Source organism: Danio rerio, chromosome 20 (genome assembly GCF_049306965.1).
Source record: "Danio rerio strain Tuebingen ecotype United States chromosome 20, GRCz12tu, whole genome shotgun sequence".
NCBI classification, from domain to species: domain Eukaryota; kingdom Metazoa; phylum Chordata; class Actinopteri; order Cypriniformes; family Danionidae; genus Danio; species Danio rerio.
Window position 1 is genome coordinate 54,274,450 of NC_133195.1, and position 25,828 is coordinate 54,300,277.

General features: G+C 38.7%; 1 protein-coding gene across 12 annotated transcripts in view; it reads left to right on the plus strand.

The window, feature by feature from the left end:
* Positions 1 to 2,998: 2,998 nt before the first annotated feature.
* The window catches only part of pals1b (protein associated with LIN7 1, MAGUK p55 family member b), a 77,734-nt gene continuing 54,904 nt past the window's right edge, over positions 2,999 to 25,828 (plus strand). For 8 of the 12 annotated variants that reach the window (XR_012395334.1, XR_012395335.1, XR_012395337.1 and 5 more), the window contains exons 1-4: positions 2,999 to 3,119; positions 8,905 to 9,227; positions 15,949 to 16,160; positions 24,860 to 24,937. Coding sequence is in view for 3 of the 12 variants with exons in the window: in XM_073932120.1 (XP_073788221.1) it covers positions 8,972 to 9,227; positions 15,949 to 16,160; positions 24,860 to 24,937 (546 nt within the window). In the remaining 9 variants the exon portion in view is untranslated. The remainder of the gene's footprint in view (positions 3,120 to 8,904; positions 9,228 to 15,948; positions 16,161 to 24,859; positions 24,938 to 25,828) is intronic. The other 4 variants (XR_012395341.1, XR_012395344.1, XM_073932121.1 and 1 more) reach the window with 2 other exon arrangements.

The following is a 25,828-nucleotide window of genomic DNA, read 5'->3' on the forward strand; positions in this document are numbered from 1 at the left end:
AGGCTTGCACCCTTGTCCTTTACACACTGAAATTCTGTATCTTGAAATCTTGATTGTTTGAATAGTGAACTTTATAGTGAACGACATATTACAACATGTATCTCCTTTAGTAAATAATTTAGGGTGCTTTCACACCTGCGTTATTTAGTCTGGTTGAATCGCACTAGAGTTCATTTTCCCTCTTGATGCGGTTAGTTTTGGCAGGTGTGAATGCAGCAATCATACTCGAGTGAGCACCAAAAGCGGACCAAAAACATACCGAGACCTGCTTGAAGAGGTGGTCTCGATACAGTTTCAAACGAACTCCTGATAAAAGACAACGTCCGCCATTCTCCAATTCTCACTGCTCTCCCGACAAAAATGCTTGCTGGACACAAACAGCTTTGCTGTCTCCGCCCTGACAGCATCGCGGGGAAAAACATGCAACAAACCCCGTGGATGATGGAAACAAACACATACGACCCTTCATGAACCGCTAATAACTGTGTGCCGTTGGTCCGTGGACGCGGTTTCACCAAGTCATCAAGGTAGGATCTCACAGCTTGGCACTGGCAGGTCTGTCTTGCCTTCGGAAAGCGCGTGCTCTCATGAACAATTAAGCAGCCGGCTCTTCTCATAGGATAAGAAAACTCCGCTATGAATAATAATGAGAAACCTAACCCCACAGTCCAAAAACATGCGGTACAGGTGAATTTGGTAGGCTAAATTGTCTGTAGTGTATAAGTGTGTGTATGGATGTGTGTGTGAATGTTTCCCAGAGATGGGTTGTGGCTGGAAGGGCATCTGCTGCATAAAAACTTGCTGGATAAGTTTGGACCCCGGACTAATAAAGGAACTAAGCCGACAAGAAAATGAATGAATGAATGAATGTTACCTCAAAGGTAGTTTCCATTGAAGTCAAATGTATTCACCCTCCTGTTAATTGTTTTCAAATATTTTCTAAAGTATATCTAAATAGAGTATTTTTCAGATTATTTCCTATAATATTTTGAATTGTTTACCTAGCAATGTGAGCAGGCCCGGCGCCAGGAAGTCAAAACTGAGGGGGCACTTTAAATCCATAGGGGGGCACTAGACCTGGTGACTCATTTTGGTCTCTTGTTTCTTTCATTTAGGCTATTTATTCACATTTATTATTACTTTGCATTACTGCCTAAGTTACTGACCTAAGGCAGTTATATATGCTACGTTTTAATTGTAATAACAATATGTAGTTTCGCTATTCGAATTTTATTAACGATAGTAATGCATACAGCTTATTAATGCAAACGGATGATGGCTTCAGTGCCAAACGAGTGCTTTAAATCATATGTTATTCTCCTAATTTCCGTTTTATTTTAAATGACAGGGCTATGAATGTTTAAAGTTTTAGGTAAAGACGTCAAATTATGCCCACACATGCAAGCTGACCCACGATCAGACTTCATTTAACCGGTAAATATAGTGAAATCAGCTTAACCGAGTCATCACGCTTCACGTAGCCTATTATCGAACCAACATCAGTGTCAGGGAAAAGCTAAATGTTACAATCTAATGTCATTTAAAACAATTACTTAGTTTCATTTTAATGCATTAGGGTAGCCAAAAAAAGATACCAAAAATTCACATGTTATTACCGTGAAAATTGGTAAAATTTTGGCACGGATAACACGCAACTCAACATGCTATAGCCTAATTTTTTTTTTCCTAATTTTAAATGTAAAAACAGATTTATATTAGTCTATCATAAGTGTGTTTTTCGTGATATTGTAAACCATCATAAACCATTAGGTTACTAAGCCTACCCGTAATTTTATTTATTAATTATTTAATTTATTAAGCCTTTTTAATAGCTTGTTTTCAGGTTATTTTCATTTTAGGGCCATGAGCTACAAGTCAAAACAAACTCGATATGTTGTATTTTAGCTCTTAAAATAGATCTACAATATATTTAATGTTGTTTAATTTTGTATGAGCAAAAAGCAGTATAGCATAAATGACATTTTTAAAAGATTATCATTCTGCTTACCTGCAGCACGTGAGGTTTCTCGGTTGATCCGCGATAAATCCACTTAAGCACTATATTCCATTTATAACACTGCAAACTTGACTTAATAAACGCAAAAGGCATTTAGGCCTATTATGTGTTATATCTTGACTGCTGCTGCACATTGGTTTATTTCTCTACACAACTGTAAAAGTGCGCTTTTTAGGAAAATGAAAGCAAACATTCAGAGAGTTCTGCGTCGTCAATTTTAGTTTAATTGTAATAATATTAATAATAATATTAATAAATTAATTAAAATATTATTTATAGTGTAGCCTACTGTGGGACTGTGCAGTAAACTATTTGTTTTTATTAAAACATTTTTATTAGGCTACATCTTCCCGAACTAATAAATGACTGGCAGTTGCGTCTCTGCTAAAATTAATTTTACAGCTAATTTCTTATGTGTTTTTTCCTTTTAGAGCTCAAGAGAGTTGTGTTTAAATAATTAGTTAACCAAAGCATGTAATGAATTAAGCTGCTCCTATCATGTCATCCACTTTTCTCCGTTGTGAGTTGAGTACGCCTCCATCGCCGTGTGCGCGTTTTAAAGGCTATTTACGGGCGCACCTGACCTGACGCGGGGACCGGATCTCTGGACTATAGGACTAGCTTTAATCTCACCATTTTCATAATTCAATTGCTATGTCATATATTTTAAAATATTTAAATGTGTGTTCTTAAGGTTGGAACGACGGGAGTGTTAATAATTAATTACAGGAAGAATTTTCAGTTTGAGTGAACAATCCTTTATAAACACTGGGGGGGCACAAACTCTTTCTGAGGGGGCCTGAATGTGAGTTAAAATCGATATGGTTAATTTGTATGTTAAACACATTTACTAGCCTACTGACCGCTTCAAAGAGATTTCTCGTGTTAGGATATGATGGAAGCAGTAGTGTTTGTGGCGGTAATGAAGAGGGTGGTGTGCGTCTGTCAGGTTTAAAGCAGATTTACTGAGCTCATGAAATCACCGCTGATCCACTTGAACCTCAGACGCCTGAGCTGTGGGCGCTCACACATCCTGACTTCCGGACCTGATTGGAAACATCGCCCCGTTCTCCACCAGCAGACCTGGCGCTTCATGCTAACCGTGAGTGAATGACTGATGCTAGTTTTGTTTTGTAGTGTTTGTCGCTGGTTTTGTTTGTGTTGAAAGGTAATAATTGGCTAAAAGGAGTCTTGTTCTGTTCAATTGGTCAGTCAAAGGGTTCACTAGGGTTAATTCATGAACTACAGCAATAAAAATGTACGGAAAATAAAACAGTAGAAGAAAACCGAACCAACAACATTAAGCTGATGAGTTAAAGACTTGTTTACTCGTAAAATATACATAAACATTAGGCTGTTAAACTTATTTACTAGTAAAACCTACATCACACTGTACATTACAACATTAGGCTGTTAAACACTTTTATTCACTCGTAAAATTTACATTACAACAACATTAAGCTGTTAAACACTTTTATTTAATCATAAAATCTACATTACACTATACATTACAACAACATTAAGCCGTTAAACACTTTTATTCACTCGTAAAATCTACATTACAACAACATTAAGCTGTTAAACACTTTTATTTACTCGTAAAATCTACATTACAACAACATTAAGCTGTTAAACACTTTTATTTACTCGTAAAATCTACATTACACCAACATTAAGCTGTTAAACACTTTTATTTACTCGTAAAATCTACATTACAACAACATTAAGCTGTTAAACACTTTTATTTACTCGTAAAATCTACATTACAACAACATTAAGCTGTTAAACACTTTTATTTACTCGTAAAATCTACATTACAACAACATTAAGCTGTTAAACACTTTTATTTACTCGTAAAATCTACATTACAACAACATTAAGCTGTTAAACACTTTTATTTAATCATAAAATCTACATTACACTATACATTACAACAACATTAAGCCGTTAAACACTTTTATTCACTCGTAAAATCTACATTACAACAACATTAAGCTGTTAAACACTTTTATTTACTCGTAAAATCTACATTACAACAACATTAAGCTGTTAAACACTTTTATTTACTCGTAAAATCTACATTGCAATAACATTAAGCTGTTAAACACTTTTATTTACTCGTAAAATCTACATTACAACAACATTAAGCTGTTAAACACTTTTATTTACTCGTAAAATCTACATTACAACAACATTAAGCTGTTAAACACTTTTATTTACTCGTAAAATCTACATTACAACAACATTAAGCTGTTAAACACTTTTATTTAATCTTAATCTACATTACACTATACATTACAACAACATTAAGCTGTTAAACACTTTTACTTACTCGTAAAAACTACATTACAACAACATTAAGCTGTTAAACACTTTTTTTCACTCGTAAAATATACATTACAACAACATTAAGCTGTTAAACACTTTTATTTAATCTTAATCTACATTACACTATACATTACAACAACATTAAGCTGTTAAACACTTTTACTTACTCGTAAAATCTACATTCCAACAACATTAAGCTGTTAAACACTTTTATTTAATCGTAATCTACATTACACTATACATTACAACAACATTAAGCTGTTAAACACTTTTACTTACTCGTAAAATCTACATTCCAACAACATTAAGCTGTTAAATACTTTTATTCACTCGTAAAATCTACATTACACCAACATTAAGCTGTTAAATACTTTTATTCACTCGTAAAATCTACATTACACCAACATTAAGCTGTTAAACAGTTTTATTTACTCGTAATACATTACACTATACATTACACCAACATTAAGCTGTTAAACACTTATTTACTCGTAAAATCTACATTACACTATACATTACATCTATCTATATATCTATGAGGGCGCTAATGCTATGTTTATTGCTGCAACTATGGTATTGCATGGTACAGTAACTGGTTACTTTTATGAAATAAAAATTTAAATTATGTATCTTTAGTATTTAAACAGGAAAATATCGTGAAAGCAATCTTGTTTACACTTTAAATTACATTTAATTTCTTTATTTGTTTATTTTTGTTTGAAGCAGAATAAAATATTGTTAAAAATAATGTCTAATGTAATATTGCTTCTACTGTACTGGACTGGACTGAAATAATGAGAAGAGCACAGTTTCTGTGTATTCATTTTTATTTGTTTGTTTATTTATCTGTAAGGTAGAACACTCTATTTGTTATCATATTAAGCAGATCAAGATGTAACAATACAAGATAATCTGTCATTATTATCACTAGTATTGTGTTGAGGAGTGAGCAAAACAGATGTATGTGCGTTTCATCCCAAGGAATTAGCATCTCTCTTTAAAACCTGTGTGTGTGTGTGTGAGAATTAATCTCAGATGAACAGATGGTCGTCTTTCACTGCCATCTGTTACTTTAAACAGCTGAACATCTGCATGTGTGTCTGTTTAATGAAACTTGATTTGTTCCTTTCAAGGAAGTCAATTAAGTTTTGCACTTCTTCCATTTAGTGCAATCCAGGCTCATTCTGATCACGTACACCTATATACATTTCTGGAGAGCGCCAAATATGTCCCAGAAGCGACTTTTTTTGCGGATTTTGTTTTTGTGAATCCACCAGAGGCTGCTGTGTACGATTTTTTAGATCTCAAATTTCTCTCGCGAGTGCCGAGATATATCCAGCTGCAGACCCGCAGAACTACACACGTTTCTGGCACACACAGTCTAGCACGCACGATTTAGGCAAACCATATATGCTAACTAACTAACTGCTTAGGAGCATTATTAGCCCCTTTCACACAGTGATACCGGTAAATATCTGGAAAATTTCCGGAACGACTTTACCGGTATATTCAAAAAAGCGCTGTTCACACAGGCGTGGACGTTACGGAAATTTTCCAGAAAAGACCATTCACACATCCATTCCAAAATACAGGTAAATTCTGACATCATTCACCACAAATGAGCTTTAAACGGCTGCGCTTGTATTTGTAAACATTTGACTAAATTACAAACTCTGTGGATGATCAATATTGTGAACAACTTTCGCAGGATCACTTTCGCATGTCGAGATGTTCATATTATATGCGTGTGCAGGCGCTCACAGGCACACGCAAAGCTTGAAGGTAAACAAACAACAGCTTATCATAAGCATCTCATCGATGATTATTTACACAGTTGGCATTAAGAAGAACATATAAACGTGATCTGACTAACTTCTAGCAGCTAAATGTGTCTGGAAAAATATTCAAAGGTTTTTATTCTCACAAACCGCGCGGACGTAAACGCGTCTAACTGTTGTGATTCGCTAAAGCAGACGTCTCACGTCAACACGTTCTAGACGTGCACGCGCTTATTACGGCAATCTTCCTTCTGCACAAATTCCGACAAATTGCCGGTAATGTTACAACTTCTCTTTCCGGAAAATAGCCAGAACGAATTTACCGGTATTTTCAAAAAGGACCTGTTCACACATACAAGCTTTCGGAAAGGTCTGTATGTGTGAAAGGGGCTATTGCCTCCTATTGAATTTCAGAAATATAGTTTCCCCTTTATATCATTATTCTATAATAAAGATCATTTTTGTCACGATCACCAGCGATCGTATTCAGTTAGATCGCTGGTTCTCACTCACAACAAACCATGGACTACACTTCCGCCTTTTCCTGGACTACATATTCATACATGCACTTTGCCCAGACACACATGCTTACTCATGTAGACTGATTACACTCGCAACACCTGAGGATTGTCAGAGACTGATTGCACACCCTACTTAAGCCACACATTCACCCTTTCAGTTTGCCGAGTAACTCTACTAGTAACACTACAACGTGTTCTCCTTGTCTTGTTATCCTGTTTATTGACCTTAGCCTTGTTAGCTTTTTTTTGTCTTAGTCTGCCGCCTGCCCTACAATCTCCCGACCGTTATATGACTACGATTCTGGACTGTCTCAATATACCTGTTTACACCTGTATTGACCATTGCTTGCCTGACTACGATTAAACCTGCATTTGGATCCAACTTCTGTTGTCAGTGTCACTCCCTGACGTTACAATTTTAACATCTCTGCTGTTTCTGAACTCAAATTATGTAAATAAGAATATTTTGTTACAGACACTTATGACTTTATTCATGTGTCCACATTCACAAAGAAAACATAATAGACCGTCTAATTGTAGGTTTAAGTGTAATAAACTAATTCAGGATCTTAATATTATCATACTTGGTTCAAATCTCTTTGTTGTAAAATATAAAAAGCAAACAATAATGTGTCGTATTAAAATGAATTAGCCTACTATAGTTAATCATTTAAACAATATATAATTTAGTTTATATATTATATTATCTTAACTGAGTGATTATCACTACTGTCTTTTACTAAACTGTTAGCAACTGTTAGTATATATATATATATATATATATATATATATATATATATATATATATATATATATATATATATATATATATATTATCCCCAGTCTCTCCTTCCTCAAAGAAAGACATGTCCGTGGGGTTGAGGTGATAATTACAACTAATTAATCTAATTATTTTAGTATGGTTCGAAAAGACTATAGTATCTACTGTAAATTACTATAGCATGACTGTTGTGTGTTGTAGTATAACAAATTGTAGAAAACTACAGTATTGTCTAATTTGTGTATATTACTATAGGTGTTGTGTTACCATAGCAACTATAGAGTTAACACAACAGATTAATTCAGGTACTGTACTATAGAGCTTTTTCATGGCTGCTGCATGGAGGGCGCTATAGCGACCAGCGTCTTCCGGTAGAATGCTAAAAACTTCCGTGTACAGCGTGTACAACTGGTAATTTGCGCTCCGAAAATGGGTTTCAGTTACGTTTTTAATGGATAACAATGTTTTAGTGACACACCACTTAGAAATATGTCTGTGAAAGCCGTTATAATCTGTCACATGTGGTTCAAGCGCGTCAGAAATACGAAAAAAACGTCCCCTAGTTCACGTCTCTGCCGTCAGAAATACAGTGTCTGTTTGCGTTCCCGGCCTGTCAGCTGTTAGCTCAGCGGCTCTTTAACACACACACACACACACACACAGAGAGAGAGCAAAAAAAGAGAGTACTGGCATGAAACTTAACAGGTATGAAAGTCGTGCAATTTACAAAAATGACCAATAAAAGTCTGTTATTGATCCTCTGCTGGCTGATTTGCTGTTCATTCTAATCGTGAGCCGTTTGTGTTTTATTTCGTGTGTTGTTTTTACCACGGTTTGTGTTTTTCTGTCATTTCGAAATGACACTAGCCTGTATTTTCACTTTATCACAGTTATTAAATCAGTGTGTCAGTGGCACAGTACAGGCTACGTGTGTGTGTCAAACATTTTGGTGAACTACATTAGTTTGGGCTGGTTATATATTTGAAATAAAGAGAAAATGTTGACTTTAGCGATGACAAGGCTTCATTTAAACTGCAGAAGATGCCGTCTGACAACGAGGGAAAAACGCCTCACAGCAGCTGTTTTCCATCCCATTAGATCGCATTTCTTTAAGTGATCAGTCCAGGAGATGGTGCTGATGGACAACAGAAGTAGTTCAAAGAGGATAAAAGCAGGTAAAATAGATTAAAACTATCGTTTCAAAGCTGTCCAAATGTGACTGTTTACACGCATCAGCTGCCGACCGGAAGTTCTTCGCATTCTCCTTGCGCATACACGCAAAGCATAATGGGTAATTTTGCGTTCCAAGAAAAAGGTCTATAGAATGCCTCAGCAAACAGTGTTTACTATACATTGCTATCTTGCTATTTCAGTCTTCAGATCAGTGATTTCAGCACATATAGAAAGTGTCTTGTTTTTTGTTTCAGTGTGTATAGAAATTGTTTCTTTTTTTTTTTGTCCTCTTAACATGTTTTTCAGAGAATCAAGGGATCCTAAAGTTATCAGTGTATCCTGCTCTGAACGTGTACAGTGTTGGCTTTTTGCCATGTTAACATTACACATGAACGGCGAGCTGACGGAGGACGAGGAGGAGAATGATCCTGAAAATCTCACGTCTTCAAACCAGATGGAAAAAACTGAGGAGGATGCAATGATGATGATGACGGTGAAGGAAGAAGAAACCGACCTGCACTCTTCTTCATGTCTTAAACCTGCCCAGAGAAGTGATGAAGGCCTTGGTCACGTGTTTTATGATGGGATGAACATCACAGAGGCATCTTCAGAAGAGAAGAGCACAACAGGTGAGAGACTCTAGAGGATTTAAGACATCAAAATACTGCAGTAATTGAAAGTAAATGCTATAGTGTTTGTGAACCACAATATAAAAAGTACAGGAATGAACCTGTTGATGTAATTCTACAGTTGCTATGGTAACCCAACAACTATAATAATATAAACAAAGTACTTGAATGAATCTGTTGTTATAATTCTACAGTTGCTATGGTAAGGCTACAACTGTAGGAATATAAACAAAGTACTTAAACCTGTTGGTGTAATTTTACAGTTGCTATGGTAACGCAACAACTATAGTAGAATAAACAACCTACTTGAATTAATTTGCTATAATTCTACAGTTGCTATAGTAACCCAACTATAATATAAACAACGTACTAGAATGAATCTGTTGTAATTCTACAGTTGCTATGGTAACCCAACAACTATAATATAAACAAAGTACTTGAATGAATCTGTTGTTATAATTCTACAGTTGCTATGGTAACGCTATAACTATAGTAATAAAAACAAAGTACTTAAACCTGTTGTTGTAATTTTACAGTTGCTATGGTAACGCAACAACTATAGTAGAATAAACAATCTACTTGAATTAATTTGCTGTAGTTCTACAGTTGCTATGCTAACCCAACAACTATAATAATATGAACAAAGTACTTAAATTAATCTGTTTTTGTAATTCTACAGTTGCTATGGTAAGGCTACAACTGTAGGAATATAAGCAAAGTACTTAAACTTGTTGTTGTAATTTTACAGTTGCTATGGTAACGCAACAACTATAGTAGAATAAACAACCTACTTGAATTAATTTGGTGTAATTCTACAGTTGCTATAGTAACCCAACTATAATATAAACAACGTACTAGAATGAATCTGTTGTAATTCTACAGTTGCTATGTTAACCCAACAACTATAATATAAACAAAGTACTTGAACGAATCTGTTGTTATAATTCTACAGTTGCTATGGTAACGCTATAACTATAGTAATAAAAACAAAGTACTTAAACCTGTTGTTGTAATTTTACAGTTGCTATGGTAACGCAACAACTATAGTAGAATAAACAATCTACTTGAATTAATTTGCTGTAATTCTACAGTTGCTATGCTAACCCAACAACTATAATAATATGAACAAAGTACTTAAATTAATCTGTTTTTGTAATTCTACAGTTGCTATGGTAAGGCTACAACTGTAGGAATATAAACAAAGTACTTAAACCTGTTGGTGTAATTTTACAGTTGCTATGGTAACGCAACAACTATAGCAGAATAAACAACCTACTTGAATTAATTTGCTGTAATTGTACAGTTGCTATAGTAACCCAACTATAATATAAACAACGTACTAGAATGAATCTGTTGTAATTCTACAGTTGCTATGGTAACCCAACAACTATAATATAAACAAAGTACTTGAACGAATCTGTTGTTATAATTCTACAGTTGCTATGGTAACGCTATAACTATAGTAATAAAAACAAAGTACTTAAACCTGTTGTTGTAATTTTACAGTTGCTATGGTAACGCAACAACTATAGTAGAATAAACAATCTACTTGAATTAATTTGCTGTAATTCTACAGTTGCTATGCTAACCCAACAACTATAATAATATGAACAAAGTACTTAAATTAATCTGTTTTTGTAATTCTACAGTTGCTATGGTAAGGCTACAACTGTAGGAATATAAACAAAGTACTTAAACCTGTTGTTGTAATTTTACAGTTGCTATGGTAACGAAACAACTATAATAGAATAAACAACCTACTTGAATTAATTTGCTGTAATTCTACAGTTGCTATGGTAACCCAACTATAATATAAACAACGTACTAGAATGAATCTGTTGTAATTCTACAGTTGCTATGGTAACCCAACAACTATAATATAAACAAAGTACTTGAACGAATCTGTTGTTGTCATTCTACTGTTGCTATGGTAACGCTACAACTATAGTAATAAAAACAAAGTACTTAAACCTGTTCATGTCTTTTTACAGTTGCTATGGTAACCCAGCACCTATAGTAATATAAACAAAGTACTTAAATAAATCTGTTGTTGCAGCCATATCACCCTGCAGCCCAAGATCGGTGACTCATTGAAGCTAAGCAGGGCTGATACTGGTCAGTACCTGGATGGGAGACCACATGGGAAAACTAGGTTGCTGTTGGCAGTGGTGTTAGTGAGGCCAGCAGGGGACGCTCAACCTGTGGTCTGTGTGAGTCCTAATGCCCCAGTATAGTGAAGGGAGCACTATACAGTGAGCACCGTCTTTCAGATGAGCCGTTAAACCGAGGTCCTGACTCTCTGTGGTCATTAAAAATCCCATGGCACTTCTTGTAAAGAGTAGGAGTGTAACCCTGGTGTCCTGGCCAAATTGTCTCCATCGGCCCTTACGATCATGGCCTCCCAATCATCCCCATCCACTGAATTGGCTCTATCACTGTCTCTTCAATGCACCAATAGCTGTTGTGTGGTGAAGCACTGGCGCCGTTGTCCTGTGGCTTCTGTCACATCATCCAGGTAGATGCTGCACACTGGTGGTGGTGTAGAGAGACCCCCCCCCCCCCCTCATAATTGTGTCTCCGGATGACTTACTATTTCAGATGAGATTCTGAAGTGCGCATCCCATGCACACTGCGCTATCCCATTATGCCCCGCGAGAGAATTTATGAATAGGAGTGAAGCGACGCAACTACCAAGACAGGTCACGTGACCATGACAAAATGGCGGATGTAGTACGTCCAAATTCCATTCATACTTCTCACATTCATACTGTATAAAACGTACTTTTCTAACAGCCGAGTCGTACGTTTAAATTCAAATGCAGTATCTACTATTATTATGTGAGCTTGAAGCTTGGAGTAATGATGCCTGAAGTCCAGCTTTGCATCCCAAGCAGGAGCGTAGCAACCGGAGGGACGGGCGGCATACATGCCCCCTCACTTTTAGAGCCAGACCATTTAAAAACAGGTGATTAATAATTATATGAATTCAAACTTTTGGATCCCCCTCAGCTTTTAATAATGTTTGCTCCGCCCCTGATCACAAGAATAAATACTATTTAAAAAGTAATGTTGATAAATAATCTATAATATGATGAAATATTTTAATAATGATATTTCAGCTTTGCAAATATATTGAAATAAATCTTGAAATTAAAAATATTTCACATTTTTACTTTTTTTAATCATATTTTTGAGCCACTAATTGCAGCCTTGGTGAACTTAAGAGACTTTCAAATACGTCTCAGACAGGAATTGGCTGCAGTAAAATAGTTTACCTGTGTGATCGCGTGCCTTACAGCAAACACCGGAGCAAGACTCTTAACCTCAGGCTTCTCAGGATTGTCCCTGTAAGAAGTGCACTGTGTGTCCTTTAAGATAAAAATCCCTGCTACACCACAGTTGACAGTCTAGACTCAAAACACTGTGGACTGAAATCAGTATTAAAGCACTTTTCACACTGTTATGTTTGGCAATTTGCACAGCAATTTGGGACCAAACTAATGGTATGTTATATAAATGCTGTCTTTTGACAAAGATTTGAAGGTGAAGTGTGTCATATTTTGATGTTGTTTGAAATATATCATATATAATTTACAGTTTTGTCTCACCCTCATTCCAATCCACATGCAGAAGGTGTTTACAAATCTATAGACAACCAGAATGGGAATTTATTTGTGTGTTGTTTGTTAGTAACTTCCCTTAAAGGCACAGTTCACCCAAACATTCTGCCCTTGTGTACTTAGGAAAAGGTGTTGTAAGTGTGTGCGCCTGCGTGCTCATTTGTGTGTGTGTGTGTGCGTGCATGCATGTTTGTGTGTTTGCAATTACAGCCTCAAGTCTTTTTGAATATGATGCCACAAGCTTAACACACCTGTCTTTGGGAACTTTTGCCCATTCCTCTTTGCAGTACCTCTCAAGCTCTATCAGGTTGAATGGGAAGTGATGGTGCACAGCCATTTTCTGATCTCTCCAGAGATCTTCAATAGGATTTAGGTCTGGGCTCTGGCTGGGCCACTCAAGGACATTCACCAAGTTGTTGTGAAGCTACTCCATTGATATTTTGGCGGTGTGCTTTGGGTCATTGTCCTGCTGGAAGATGAACCGTTGCCCCAGTCTGAGGTCAAGAGCACTCTGAAGCAGGTCTTCATTCAGGATGTCTCTGTACATTGCTGCATTCATCTTTCCCTCTATCCTGACTAGTCTTCCAGTTCCTGCTGCTGAAACACATCCCCACAGCATGATGCTGCCACCACCATGCTTCACTGTAGGCAGGGGCGGACTGGCCATCTGGCAATCCTGGCAAATGCCAGAAGGGCCGGACCATTTTTTAAATGTGGGCCGGTCAGCTATTTTTTTATTTCATTATTTTTTCATATGTATAGTCTTTTAAATGTAGGCAGCTTTTATCTCGTGCGAGATTTGAATATTATGAGGATGATGGTGATAATAGTAAGAATAACAGTAAATGTTAAGCATTGGCCCAATCAGCAACAACCGGCTGGTTTCGAGATGGGCCGACCCAATCTGAGGTTACGCAGACGTAATCAAAATTTGGCAAGAATGTCAAACAAACAGTAAGTGCAACACTAGCTAATTGTCAGAGATGGACCATAAAAAGGGAAAGGCAGTCAAGTCAGACATTGCCAAATACATAAAATTAACTGAACTAGTCTCGAAATGGGGCAGTGCAGTGGCGCAGTAGGTAGTATTGTCGTCTCACAGCAAGAAAGTCGCTGGTTTGAGCCTCATCTGGGTCAGTTGGTGTTTCTGTGTGGAGTTTGCATGTTCACGTGGGTTTCCTTCTGGTTTCCTTTACAAGTCACATGCTATAGGTGAATTGGGTAGGCCAATTGGAAATTGGGTAACCCAGTAATGGGTTGCAGCTTTGAGCAAGTGGTGCTCGCTGCAGAGCCATTTGGGCGAGCTGAGCTCCAGCGAGGGGGAGCTTGAGCTTGAGCTCCACCTTTTTTGCACTTCTTCTACGAGTGATGTCACTGGGGGTAGGCGTAGGGGTGGGGTTGGTGTACGCATTAAAACAGCTGACAGGAGGCAGAGCAAGAGCTCATGCTCCCCCTCACTGGAGCTCAGCTCTGCTCAAATGGCTCTGCAGCGAGCACCCTCTCGCTTTGAGGGCATCCGCTGTATAAAACATATGCAAGATAAGTTGGCGATACCCAGATTAATAAAGGGACTAAGCCGAAAAGAAAATGAATGACATGATTGCATATATGAATGGGTTGTTTTTGTTTCAGTCACATACATTACAGTTTTTCTAGTTTGCTTTGACCTGGTTAAAGAAACTAGGTTCCTCTTCATTTTCATTATCACTATCCCAGCAGAGCAGAGGACCGGTCTTGCAAATGTGTAAACCCTTTCTCATTGGGTTGACACATTTTCCCCACCATTTTTCCAAACAGTTAACACAGATGTCATTCAAGCAGTCCAAACTCCATTGTTTTAGTTTTGGTAACCAAACAGAAACCATCTATTCCTAACTATTAAAAGCTACCAACATCAGTATGAAATCCCTGAAGCACCGGTTTGACACTCCTTCACACAAATCTTCAATTAGCCATCATTCTGCAAACCTTATAAAACGATGGAAGCTCTGTGTTGTTCTGTGCCAGCATTGATGGAGGAGGTCAATATGGCTATGTCCTATACTCCCAATAGATTTGACTGTATATTAGTTTACATGTGTTTTCTCTAATATTTACAGTATTTTATTACTTTTGTCTGTTTTTTTATATACAGTATTTCAGTTTTCAGCCACAGTTTGAAAAATGTCATGAATTCAATATATATTCAATCAAAGCACATCTTATTCTTGATCCAATTCTTTGCAAAAAGGCGAATTTGACAGCCCAAATAGAGACAACAAATGCCATTGGCTATAAGCTACAATGACAAGCAATGGTGGTGCATTTTGAGTTCTGTATTTTGTATTTTGTTGTGCATTGTGTAATGATTAATTGAAAGAGCTCATATACTTGTTTGCAAGTTGTGTAGTTTGAAGGTAAAACTAGCTTTTGTTGCATATGTTAAATGTTTTGACACGATATGTGCCTTTTGCAAGCAAAATGTGTCATTTTGACCATGAGTGCCGCTGTTTAGGCCTGTGTGTTAACTGTTTTGAAAATGTGGAGTTTCAGTTGACAACTGCATCCAAGCAATCGAGAAAAACTGTAAATGTTTAAAAATCTCTTAAATAGGTACTGCTTATATAATTTTACCATCTGTACACCAATATAAGTAGTGAATGTGCGTGTCCTTGGGTGGGGCTGTGTCGGTGTGGTAATGTGGGCTGGTGTGGCTACAATGCCAGGGCTGATTTTCAGTCCCAGTCCGCCCCTGACTGTAGGGATGCTATTAGTCTGGTGATGAGCGCTGCTTGGTTTTCTCCAAACGTAACGCCTGACATTCACTCCAAAGAGTTCAGTTTGAGTCTCATCAGAGCAGAGGATTTTGTTTCTTATGGTCTGAAAGTCCTTCAGATGCCTTTGTGTGCGTTTATGTATGTGTGTGCATATGTGCATGTATATGTGCGTGTATCATGTGTATGTGTGTGTGTGTTTACTCTCAGAGCTGGTCTAGTGCTGTATTTTTGTTGTATCGTCATCATCATCATGAGAGGTGTGTGTTTGTGGAATAAGTGTGTGGTGTTTTCTCATTCATGTATCGTCGTCATGAGTGTTGTGTGTGTTTCTGTGTTGTGTGTCAGATCTGGACTCAGTGCTGCAGTGTCTTCATCATCTCCATCAGTGTGTATTAGATGAAGAGAGTCAGCAGGACGTGGAGCTGCTCCTGGATCTGCTGCTCCAGACAAACTTCCAGCAGGCCTTCATCATGCAGCGCAGCGTAGCCCAGGGCATGAGCCGCCTGTGCCCGCCACCGTACCCGCTCACCGCACACGCACAGCAGCTCCGAGGACAGGTAACACTGATGCTTACTCACATGCTGCACTAGTCACAATTATTCACCCTCCTGTAAATTATTTATCTTTTGGAAACATTCCCCAAATGATGTTTAACAGATTCAGGAATTTTTCACAGCATTTCCTATAATATTTTTTCTTCTGGAGAAAGTCTTATTTGTTTGATTTCGGCTAGAATAAAAGCAGTTTATATTTGTTTTTAAGTTTTAAAGCCATTTAATGGTCAGTATTTTACCCCTCTTAAGCAATATTTGTTTTGGATCGTCTACAGCAGTAGCTGTCAAAGTGGGGGTCGGGAGTCACAGGTCAATGAAGGGGGGTCGCCTGGTGATTTTATGAAAATCTATTTTTATTAAACCATAAGAGTTACCATATATTATCCATAACCTACTGAAGAGAAAATAGTCGTTTATAGTTACTATATACTATACAGTTACTATAGGAGCTTATAGTTACTAGTTCTATTGGATTGCGACCCCTGGGGTTATGACATTATATTAAAGACACAGCAATAGCATCAGATGCAGGATGTTACGGTTTAATTAAATTGTCTAGGGAAAATAAACGTAACACTTATAATATTAAATTATTACTGAGTAGATGGATGGAAAAATACACCAGGACACAAAATTTATTTTCAATTCGTTTATTCCTCTTACGAGGAGAAGATGAAGCCAACAAAAGAGAGGTTAACATGTGTGCGCTTTGTACAATGCATGTATAATAAGAAGAAGAAGAAGAAAGAAATACAATCAGAAGTTTTAGGGGAAAAAGGAACTAGAGTGGCGCCAAAGCAAAGAACTAAACAAAACCAAAAGCCCCCTAAACCAGAACACAAGATCCCCCTCTAAACTTACTAATCAAAATCAAAGTGTGAAAAAGAAACCGAAATCTTCAGGGTTTGCGACGCCACACATAAACTCCCTGAAATAATAAGCAAAAATACAAAATGCGGCGCTCGCCCTCTTACCTAGTGTTTCTGAACATTTGGAGTTACCTACGGGCAAAATGTACAGTATGTCGCGTGACTTAGTAAACTATTCCCTTTTCCCCAAAAAGGAATAATAAACTCTTTAACCATGACTTAATTTACATCGATGTAGTTATTCAGAAACACAGAACAAAGCATACATCATGAACAGCAGCGAGCGAACACAAACCAACACGCACACACATAGCACTCTGAAAAACAAGGCGTGCCGGTCGAATTTAAAGTCCGCAGAATGAAGTCCAATTGGTCCATGAGGAAATGCCCTAATGAGGAGTGACAGGCTCGGGATCCAATCAGCAGGTACCAAGTAGAGGAAAAAAAAGCGGAACAAAAGGTGATAGGGCGAGACAAAGAGCGAATGACAGACAAGGAGATGCGAAGGAAGGGAAAGGAGACACGCGAAACAGAGAGGGATAGGGCACAAAAAATACAAACTCCCATAGACCGTAACACAGCAGATTGATTTTATAACATCAGGTTAAACTTTCTGCCACATTTACAGCACTGGCATGCATAAAAAAAAAAATAAACAAAGAACAGACTTGGGTCTATTGGTGTGTGTGTGTGTGACATTGCATGCAATGTTTCTGTATTTATAACCACCTCAGAGGATATTGGGGGTCGTGAGTCACTGGCATTGTCATTTTGGGGGTCGCAGGCTGAAAAGTTTGGGAACCCCTGGTCTACAGAAGAAACCACTGTAATGCAATGACTTGCCTACTTACCCTAAAATGAACCTAGTTAAGCCTTTAAATGTCACTTTAAGCTGAATACTAGTATCCTGAACAATCTCTAGTCAAATATTATGTGCTGTCATCATGGCATGTCATTTTTGTACGCTTATCCGTTGCCAGTTCATGGTGGCAGCAGTTTGTAATAGAGAACCCTAGACTTCCCTCTCCTCAGACTCTTCCTCCAGCTCCTCCGCCAGGATTCCGAGGTGTTCCCAGGCCAGCCGAGAGACATAGTCCCTCCAGCGTGTCCTGGGTCTTCCCAGAGGCCTCGTCCTGGTGAGACATGCCTGGACACCTTCCTAGGTAGGCGTCCAGGAGGCATCCGAAACAGCCACCTCAGCTGACTTCTCTCCATGTGAAGGAGTGTCGTGGTTAATGAATCAAATACAGACTGGAGGTTATGAATATCAGAAGAATATACTTTATTGGAATATTTTCCAAAAAAAGCAGAGACAGCCTGGAGCAATATTTATACTGATTTTCTCTCCCCACCTCTCTCGTTGTAATTCTGACCATTTTAGGATGTTTTCTCTTTACTAAGGGGTTTAGTGCGGTTTTCACACCTGAGTCAGGGCTCAACAATAAGGACTGCCCGGTGGCCCAGGGCCAGCGTGAGAGACACTTGGTACAGTAGACAGGATCATTACTGGCCCGATTACGACAGTGCTGCCTTGTCACGAAAGTTTCGTTTGCCTGCGACCTTTTGTCAATTGCGTGCATTTTAAGTTTGTGCTTTTAAGTCTTTAAATGCTATCTTCTCTGTGATGTCGTAGATACTATATTGCTTTTCGGTTCGTCCGTGATGTTTTGAGCATGCTGTTTTTCCCGATAACCTAAGCTGCGTCTCAAATTTCACACTATGCACTATGTACTTATGCACTTACTCAACAGGATAGTATATGTTTGTAGTGGCGTCCCAAATGGCACACTAATGTTTTTTTTACTAAGCGGAAATACGAACCGTTTCCCTGATGACGTTTGACGGTGGCCAAATCAGTGAAATAAACGACCGAAATATCAAATAAAACCTGCCGTGAGTATTGCCGCATTCACCATCGGGAGGTGCTATAATCACTCTTGTAGGAGAATTTTGCTTTTACCATCCAAAATAAATAAAGTTATTCAACATGTGTGTCCGATAGCTCCGCCCTTTCCGCTACGTGAGCGAACCTGCAGTCGTTAAGTGTGTGAAGTGTCCAACATTACACACTTAATTTTACCGGCTGAATGAGTGCATCACTTGGGTAATTAAAGTGCTCTTATTATTTTTAGTTTTCAGTGTGAACACACTACTTACACTATTTATACTACAAAATGGCGTAGAAAAGTGCATAAGTATGCGATTTGGGACGCAGCTCTGGTGACAATCAGTACAGTGAAGAAACGGCAACTTGGCGAGAACATTACTTTATAAGGCTAAATGAAAATGTCAGGTTCCTAACGTCTTGGAAGCAGACATTTATGTGGGAACAACACGACAATAAATGAAGTGATGTTTTGCACAGTTTGCCGTCAGCTTGGCAAGTCAGCCACCTTTTGTTAAATAACTTAGAACTGCAATAAAATACCTCCACATTTTCCATACCGCTCTTTTTGTTTGCATAACACTAAGAATTTTGCTCATTAACCATTTATTACCTTTTGAAATGCTAGATTCACAGATGTTATTCCTGACATATTATTAAAAATATTTGGCCAAAAAAGTACTTCTTTTTTTTTTTGGTGGGGCCAGTAAAAAAATTTGCAGGGCAAAAAAAAATTTAAACCACTGGCCCGATTGGATCGGTAGAAAAAATCCTTAGCGTTGAACCCTGGGAGTTCTCTCTCCATAGATTCAAACTTGTTTGAGTGTTTACGTACACTGGCATGATGGTACATTAATGTTATAATATGTCACTCATTCTCCTAAAAACCTCTCGCAATTATAACTTCATATGTGTGTTTTACACAGTCATTGTTTTACAAATCAACTCATTCTCCAGCAGCTCCAAACAATAATGACCTCACACATTCCTCAACAGGACACCCATTCTACACACACCACCAGTTGTCACCTTTCTTCTTAAAATACACCGCCAGTTGTTGCCCTTTTTCCTCAAAATACATAAGCATCTCTAGGTGGTTCTATAGGTAAACATCTTCATTGCAGACTTATAAAGAAAAAAATAATCTTCAGGAGCAGCGGCTCTACTCTGAGCTCCTCCTAGGTGACAGAGCTCCTCATCTTATCCATAAGGGTGTGCCCTGCCACCCTGCGAAGGCAACACATTTCGGACGCTTGTATCCGAGATCTTGTCCTTTAGGTCATGACCCAAAGCTCATGACTATAGGTGAGAGCAGGAACAAGGACTGACTGGTAAATCGAGAGCTTTGGCTTTTAGCTCAGCTCCTTCTTTACCACAATGAACCAGTACATCAACCGCATTACTGCTGCCACTGCACTATTCCTCCTGTCAATCTCACGCTCCATCCTTTCGTTACTCGTGAACAAAACCCCAAGATACTTGTACTCCTCCACCTGGGGTAAGGGCTCTCCTCCAACCTGAAGATGGCAAACCACCTTTTCCGGCCTTCATGCTGTCGTCAAGGCAAAGATAAAAGAAATCAGTTATTACAAATAAGTTGTTATGTTTAGAAATGTGTTGTAAAAATCTTCTTTCTGTTAAACAGAAATTGGGGAAAAAAATACAGGAGGGTGAATATTTCAAGAGGGCTAATAATTCTGAATTCAACTGTATGTTTACTAGGCATGTGCCGGTGTAGGACTCTGACGGTATGATCACCTTAGATAAAAATATCATGGTATTGTGGTTACTGCTCTAAAATAAGTTATTTTTAAATGTCTGGGTAAAAAGCAAAAACTTTTCCTCCATTTAACCCAATATATATATATATATATATATATATATATATATATATATATATATATATATATATATATATATATATATATATATATATATATATATACGATACTAAATAATAATAATAATAATAATAATAATAATAGCAAAAGGCTACCAAAGTTGGGACACTATTTTCTCCTCCTCAAAAAATCTGAATCATCAAATGATACGTTGGAAACTATTGCATAGACTCTACTTATTCCCTGTAAAATGATTCTATATGCATTTATCACCTTTCATTCATTTTCTTGTCGGCTTAGTCCCTTAATTAATCCGGGGTCGCCACAGCGGAATGAACCATCAACTTATCCAGCAAGTTTTTACACAGTGGATGCCCTTCCAGCTGCAACCCATCTCTGGGAAAATTTATCACCTTTCCCAGACTGTAATTTATGGTCACAGAGGACAGTCGGCACTTCATTCATTTATTCATTTTCTTGTCGGCTTAGTCTCTTTATTAATCCGGGGTTGCCAAAGCGGAATGAACTGCCAACCCATCCAGCAAGTTTTTTACGCAGCGGATGCCCTTCCAGCCGCAACCCATCTCTGGGAAACATTCACACACACATTCACACACACACTCATACACTACGGACAATTTAGCCTACCCAATTCACCTGTACCACATGTCTTTAGACTGTGGGGGAAACCGGAGCACCGGGAGGAAACCCACACGAAGACAGGGAGAACATGCAAACTCCGCACAGAAACGCCAACTGAGCCGAGGTTCGAACCAGCAACCCATCAACCTTCTTGCTGTGAGGCGACAGCACTACCTACTGCGCCACTGCCTCGCCTTTTTTTTTTCATTTATTATAATTTTTTACTATAACAGAGCAATCTTTTAACTTCTGTCATTATAGAACAAGTCTACCTGGGTGGGGGGTGGGGATTCGGGTTGTTTTATGACATGGTCATATGCTGTATGCTCTCTATATTAAACAAAAACTGAAATAATAAAAACAATCGGCTGATAATGATAATAACTAATATTGTTTGCTTAGTGTTTTTTATTGTTTGTTTAATTAATAGTTGTTTGCAGCACCAGAATAAGGCAACCCGGGCTCATTGTGGAGACGTAGCCCCGCGGACGTTTCTGCGGACCGCGATTTACGTCCCGGGAGGTACGTATTCGAGCGTTTTTTTGTTTTCGCGGATCCGCAAGAGGCCGCTGTGCGCGCTTTTCCGCATCTCGCGTGAAAAGCCGCCGGATCGGAAAAAAAAAAAAAGCAAAAGCCCTCGTCTTCGATTTCGACTGCGTTTTCGGATCCCGCCACGTTCTCGCCCTTATTTTTCGGATTCCGTTTTTCGTCTTACCTGATTTCCGGAACCTGCTGTTCCCCGGACTCGATCCCGGTCGTCGTCCACTGCGGCCGGCTCCTCCTCCTCCTCGTCCGGGGCCTCCGCTCTGCCGTAAGCTAGGCGAACAAACTGATTGCGTCGGGAAAGCCCTCCACTCGGAGGCGAGCCGTCGGCCGGCGAGCGCGAAGAGGAGGGGCGGAGTGGTGCCACACCGCCCCGCAGCGTTCGCTCGGAAAAAAAACCAAACGCGGCCTTTACGTACCTCCGGCCACGTAAATCGCGGTCTCCAGAAACGTCCGCGGGGCTACGTTTCCAAAATGAGCTTGGGTTGGAATAAGGACATAGTTTGGGGCTATAACAAAGGGTACTATTTATTTTATTTCCTCCTATTTTAATTATATATTACGGATGAGACCCTGATTTATTTAAAAAACTTTTAAAATTCTGGATCGTTTTAACCCAATTTTGGGGTCAAAATATGGACAAACCAACCATGATCTTAAAAATGTAATTTCAGTTTAATTAGAAAAATGAAACAAATGCCGTGTTTGTCCATATTTGTTCCAACATTGTGTAAAAAAACAGCATTATTACAGTTTAATTATTATTTTTTATATTGTTGTTACTATTTATTCGATTCCTTAATAATTTGGTGGGACAACACAGTGGCTCAGTGGTTAGCACTGTTGCTTTAAAGCAAGATTGTCACTGGTTTGAGTCCCGACTGGGTCAGTTGGCATTTCTGTGTCGAGTTTGCATGTTCTCCCTGTATTTGCGTGGGTTTCCTCAGGGTGCTCTGGTTTCCCCCACAGTCCAAACACATGCGCGAGGTGAACTGGATAAGCTAAATTGGCCTTAGTGTATGTGAGAGTGTGTGTGAATGAGTGTGTATGGGTGTTTCCTAGTGCTGAGGTGCAGCTGGAAGGGCATTTACTGCTTAGAACATATGCTGGATAAGTTGGTGGTTCATTCCACTGTGTGATAAATAAAGGACTAAGGCAAAGGCAAATAAAAGAATGAATACTGATGAACTGATTATTTCTCAGAAAATGCATTCTGAAATTGTATGCAATATATCTCTTTTTTACGTGCAAATGTGTTTTATTTTGGAGCTATCTGCAGTCATTCCGCTTCAGCAGAAGCAGACGAAAGCTTAATAAGGTTGTGGTAATTGGTTGATCTGCAGCCGATGATGAAGTCACTGCTGTAATCCGCCACTGGCTTACAGACTGAAGTGTGATGCACTAAGAACAGATCTTACAGCCCAGAATGAGATCCAATGGATTATTACAGCCAGTGTGTGTGTGTGTATGTGTGTATTCTTGTTACTGTGGTTAAGGAGGACAGAAATTTGTAGTATGACATGGGAACGACCTGGGTGAACTGTATTAAAGGGCATCTATTATGCAAAAATCACATTTATTAGGGGTTTAAACACGGTTGTGTGGCAGCAGTGTGTGAATATAACCAGCTTCTCATGGTTTTAGTTTTAGTTTTTAATTATCACACTTCATAAAAGCAGTCTGCAGAAACACTTTGACATTCTTCCTTTGTATGTGTCATCAGAGAGAGAAAGCCCCGCCCACTAGTGACCATCTCTCCCTCATTAGCATAGGAGGTTAGTCTTGTTTTTGAATCTGCCACTATGCTGACACAAAGGCATAAGTAGCTCCGCCCTCTTCTGAAGAGCACAATCTCATTTGAATTTAAAGTATCAGTCACTTAAAATGTCACAATAGGGATCAAAGCCTAAAAGGGTCAGTTTTAGAGAGGGATGAAGCTAATTATCATATGGGGATGGTTAGGAGGTCATGATAGAGAGAGACCAGTGGGGAGATTTGGGATTTTTAACAACCACAGGGAGTTAGGACCTGATCTGACTGACAGTCCCCATCAATATACTGGGGCGTTAGGACCCACACAGACTGCAGGCCCCCCGCTGGTCTCACTAACATCACTTCCGGCAGCAACCTTTCTTTCCCATGTGGTCTCCCATCCAGGCTCAGCCCTGCTTGGCTTCAGTAGGCGACCATGTGAGTGTTGCCAAGAGCTAACTGCCAGACAGAACTTCTTAATAAATACATGTGCGTAGTATTTATGCAGGTATTTCAAGTATCAACAGTCCTTTGGAAAAGTTTGAACACTCTATTTATAAGTCTACGTGAAATCAAAGTTTACAGTGTTTATTTTGCTCTCTTACATTATTATAATTAAGGCGAATTATTAATATATGTAAATTAATCCACTGAACAAACTAGTCTGTTTTGGTAATCTTCAATCAAAGTCTGAGCATCTGCCTCTGTGTTTAGGAGTGGGGGTGCTTCTGTTGACGTCAGCCTGAGTGTTTCCATAACAACTGCATATTAATATCCTCTCCAAACCGTTAGTTTGCTACGCTGTGCAAAAGAAAGCCCCGCCCCCTACTCAATATTCCTTTTCAGTTGGAAAAAAATTAGCATACTATAATAAAAGTTATATTTCCCGGTGTTGGGTTGCAGCTGGAAGGGCATTCGCTGTGTAAAACATATGCTGGATAAGTTGGCGGTTCATTCTGCGGTGGTGACCCCGGATTAATAAAGGGACTAAGCCGAAAAAAAAATGAATGAATAAAAGTCTCAGCTATTTCCGGTTCACGTAACTTTAAGTTCCAATTATTTTAAACTTTTTAGCTCAAATGTAATCATCTGCATCTGTATTGGGTGTTTGAGGTTGTTCACAGATGATCAGAGTTCTTCATGTCTTTGACTGGTGTTCTGGTTCTCCAGGTGGAAAGTGTCCTACAGTCCAGCAAACACACCGAAGCCACTGAACTAACAGGCCTGTTGACTTCACCACATCTACAGGTAAATGATGGAGGAATGGCACACGATCCATCTGTATCATTTTACTGCATAATTATGACCAAAATAATCGTGATTATGATTTTTCCCAAAATTGAGCAGCCCTACAAGGCAGTTTGTTCATGTTGGCTGAAGAAATAACCTGCTACTTGGCTTCCCCTTTTTTTCCACGCTCCACTCTTGCGTTTGTTCTTTTCTTTCTGAATGTGTCATTCTCGCGTTTGTCAGCTTCTCACAGGATTGGGTTTCCAAAGCACGTCAATAATCAAGCGCACATTATTATTATCAGCTCAAGAAGTTTGTTATTTCAGATATAGGCGTGCAGTGAGCGCAAGCAAGAACGCGAAACCGCTCGCTCTTTAGACTGGCTCGTAAAAAACTACGAGGCACAGGGTAGATTCTGCTCTACTCCATGGGTTTTGTGGCTGTTCATCAACACAATGACAAGGTTTGTTTGAGCCCGGATCAACCATGGCTAGTTGTTATATGTTTATATAATTCCACTGTAATCTCTCGCTGTGTATTTAAAACATGGCGGGTCCTTTGTTTTCATTCTGGCTTGTTGCGTAAGCGAATGACGTATCTTTGTAAACCAATAGCGTTCAGCTGCACGTCTAGCTCTGCCTTTTGGTACCCTTTCTTGTGTTTGGGACCCTTTCGAAAGGGTGCCGAAAAAGTGGTTCGGTACGCCTTTACCGTACCGTACCACTCAGTGGAAACAGGCCTTAAGAGACTTTGAAAGTGGCATGGTTGTTGGTGCCAGACGGACTTGTCTGAGTATTTCAGAAACGGCTTTTCTACAGGGATTTTCACGCACAACCATCTCTAGGGTTTACAGAGGATGGTCTTAAAAAGAGAAAATATCCAGTGAGCAGCTGTTCTGTGGGCGCAAAT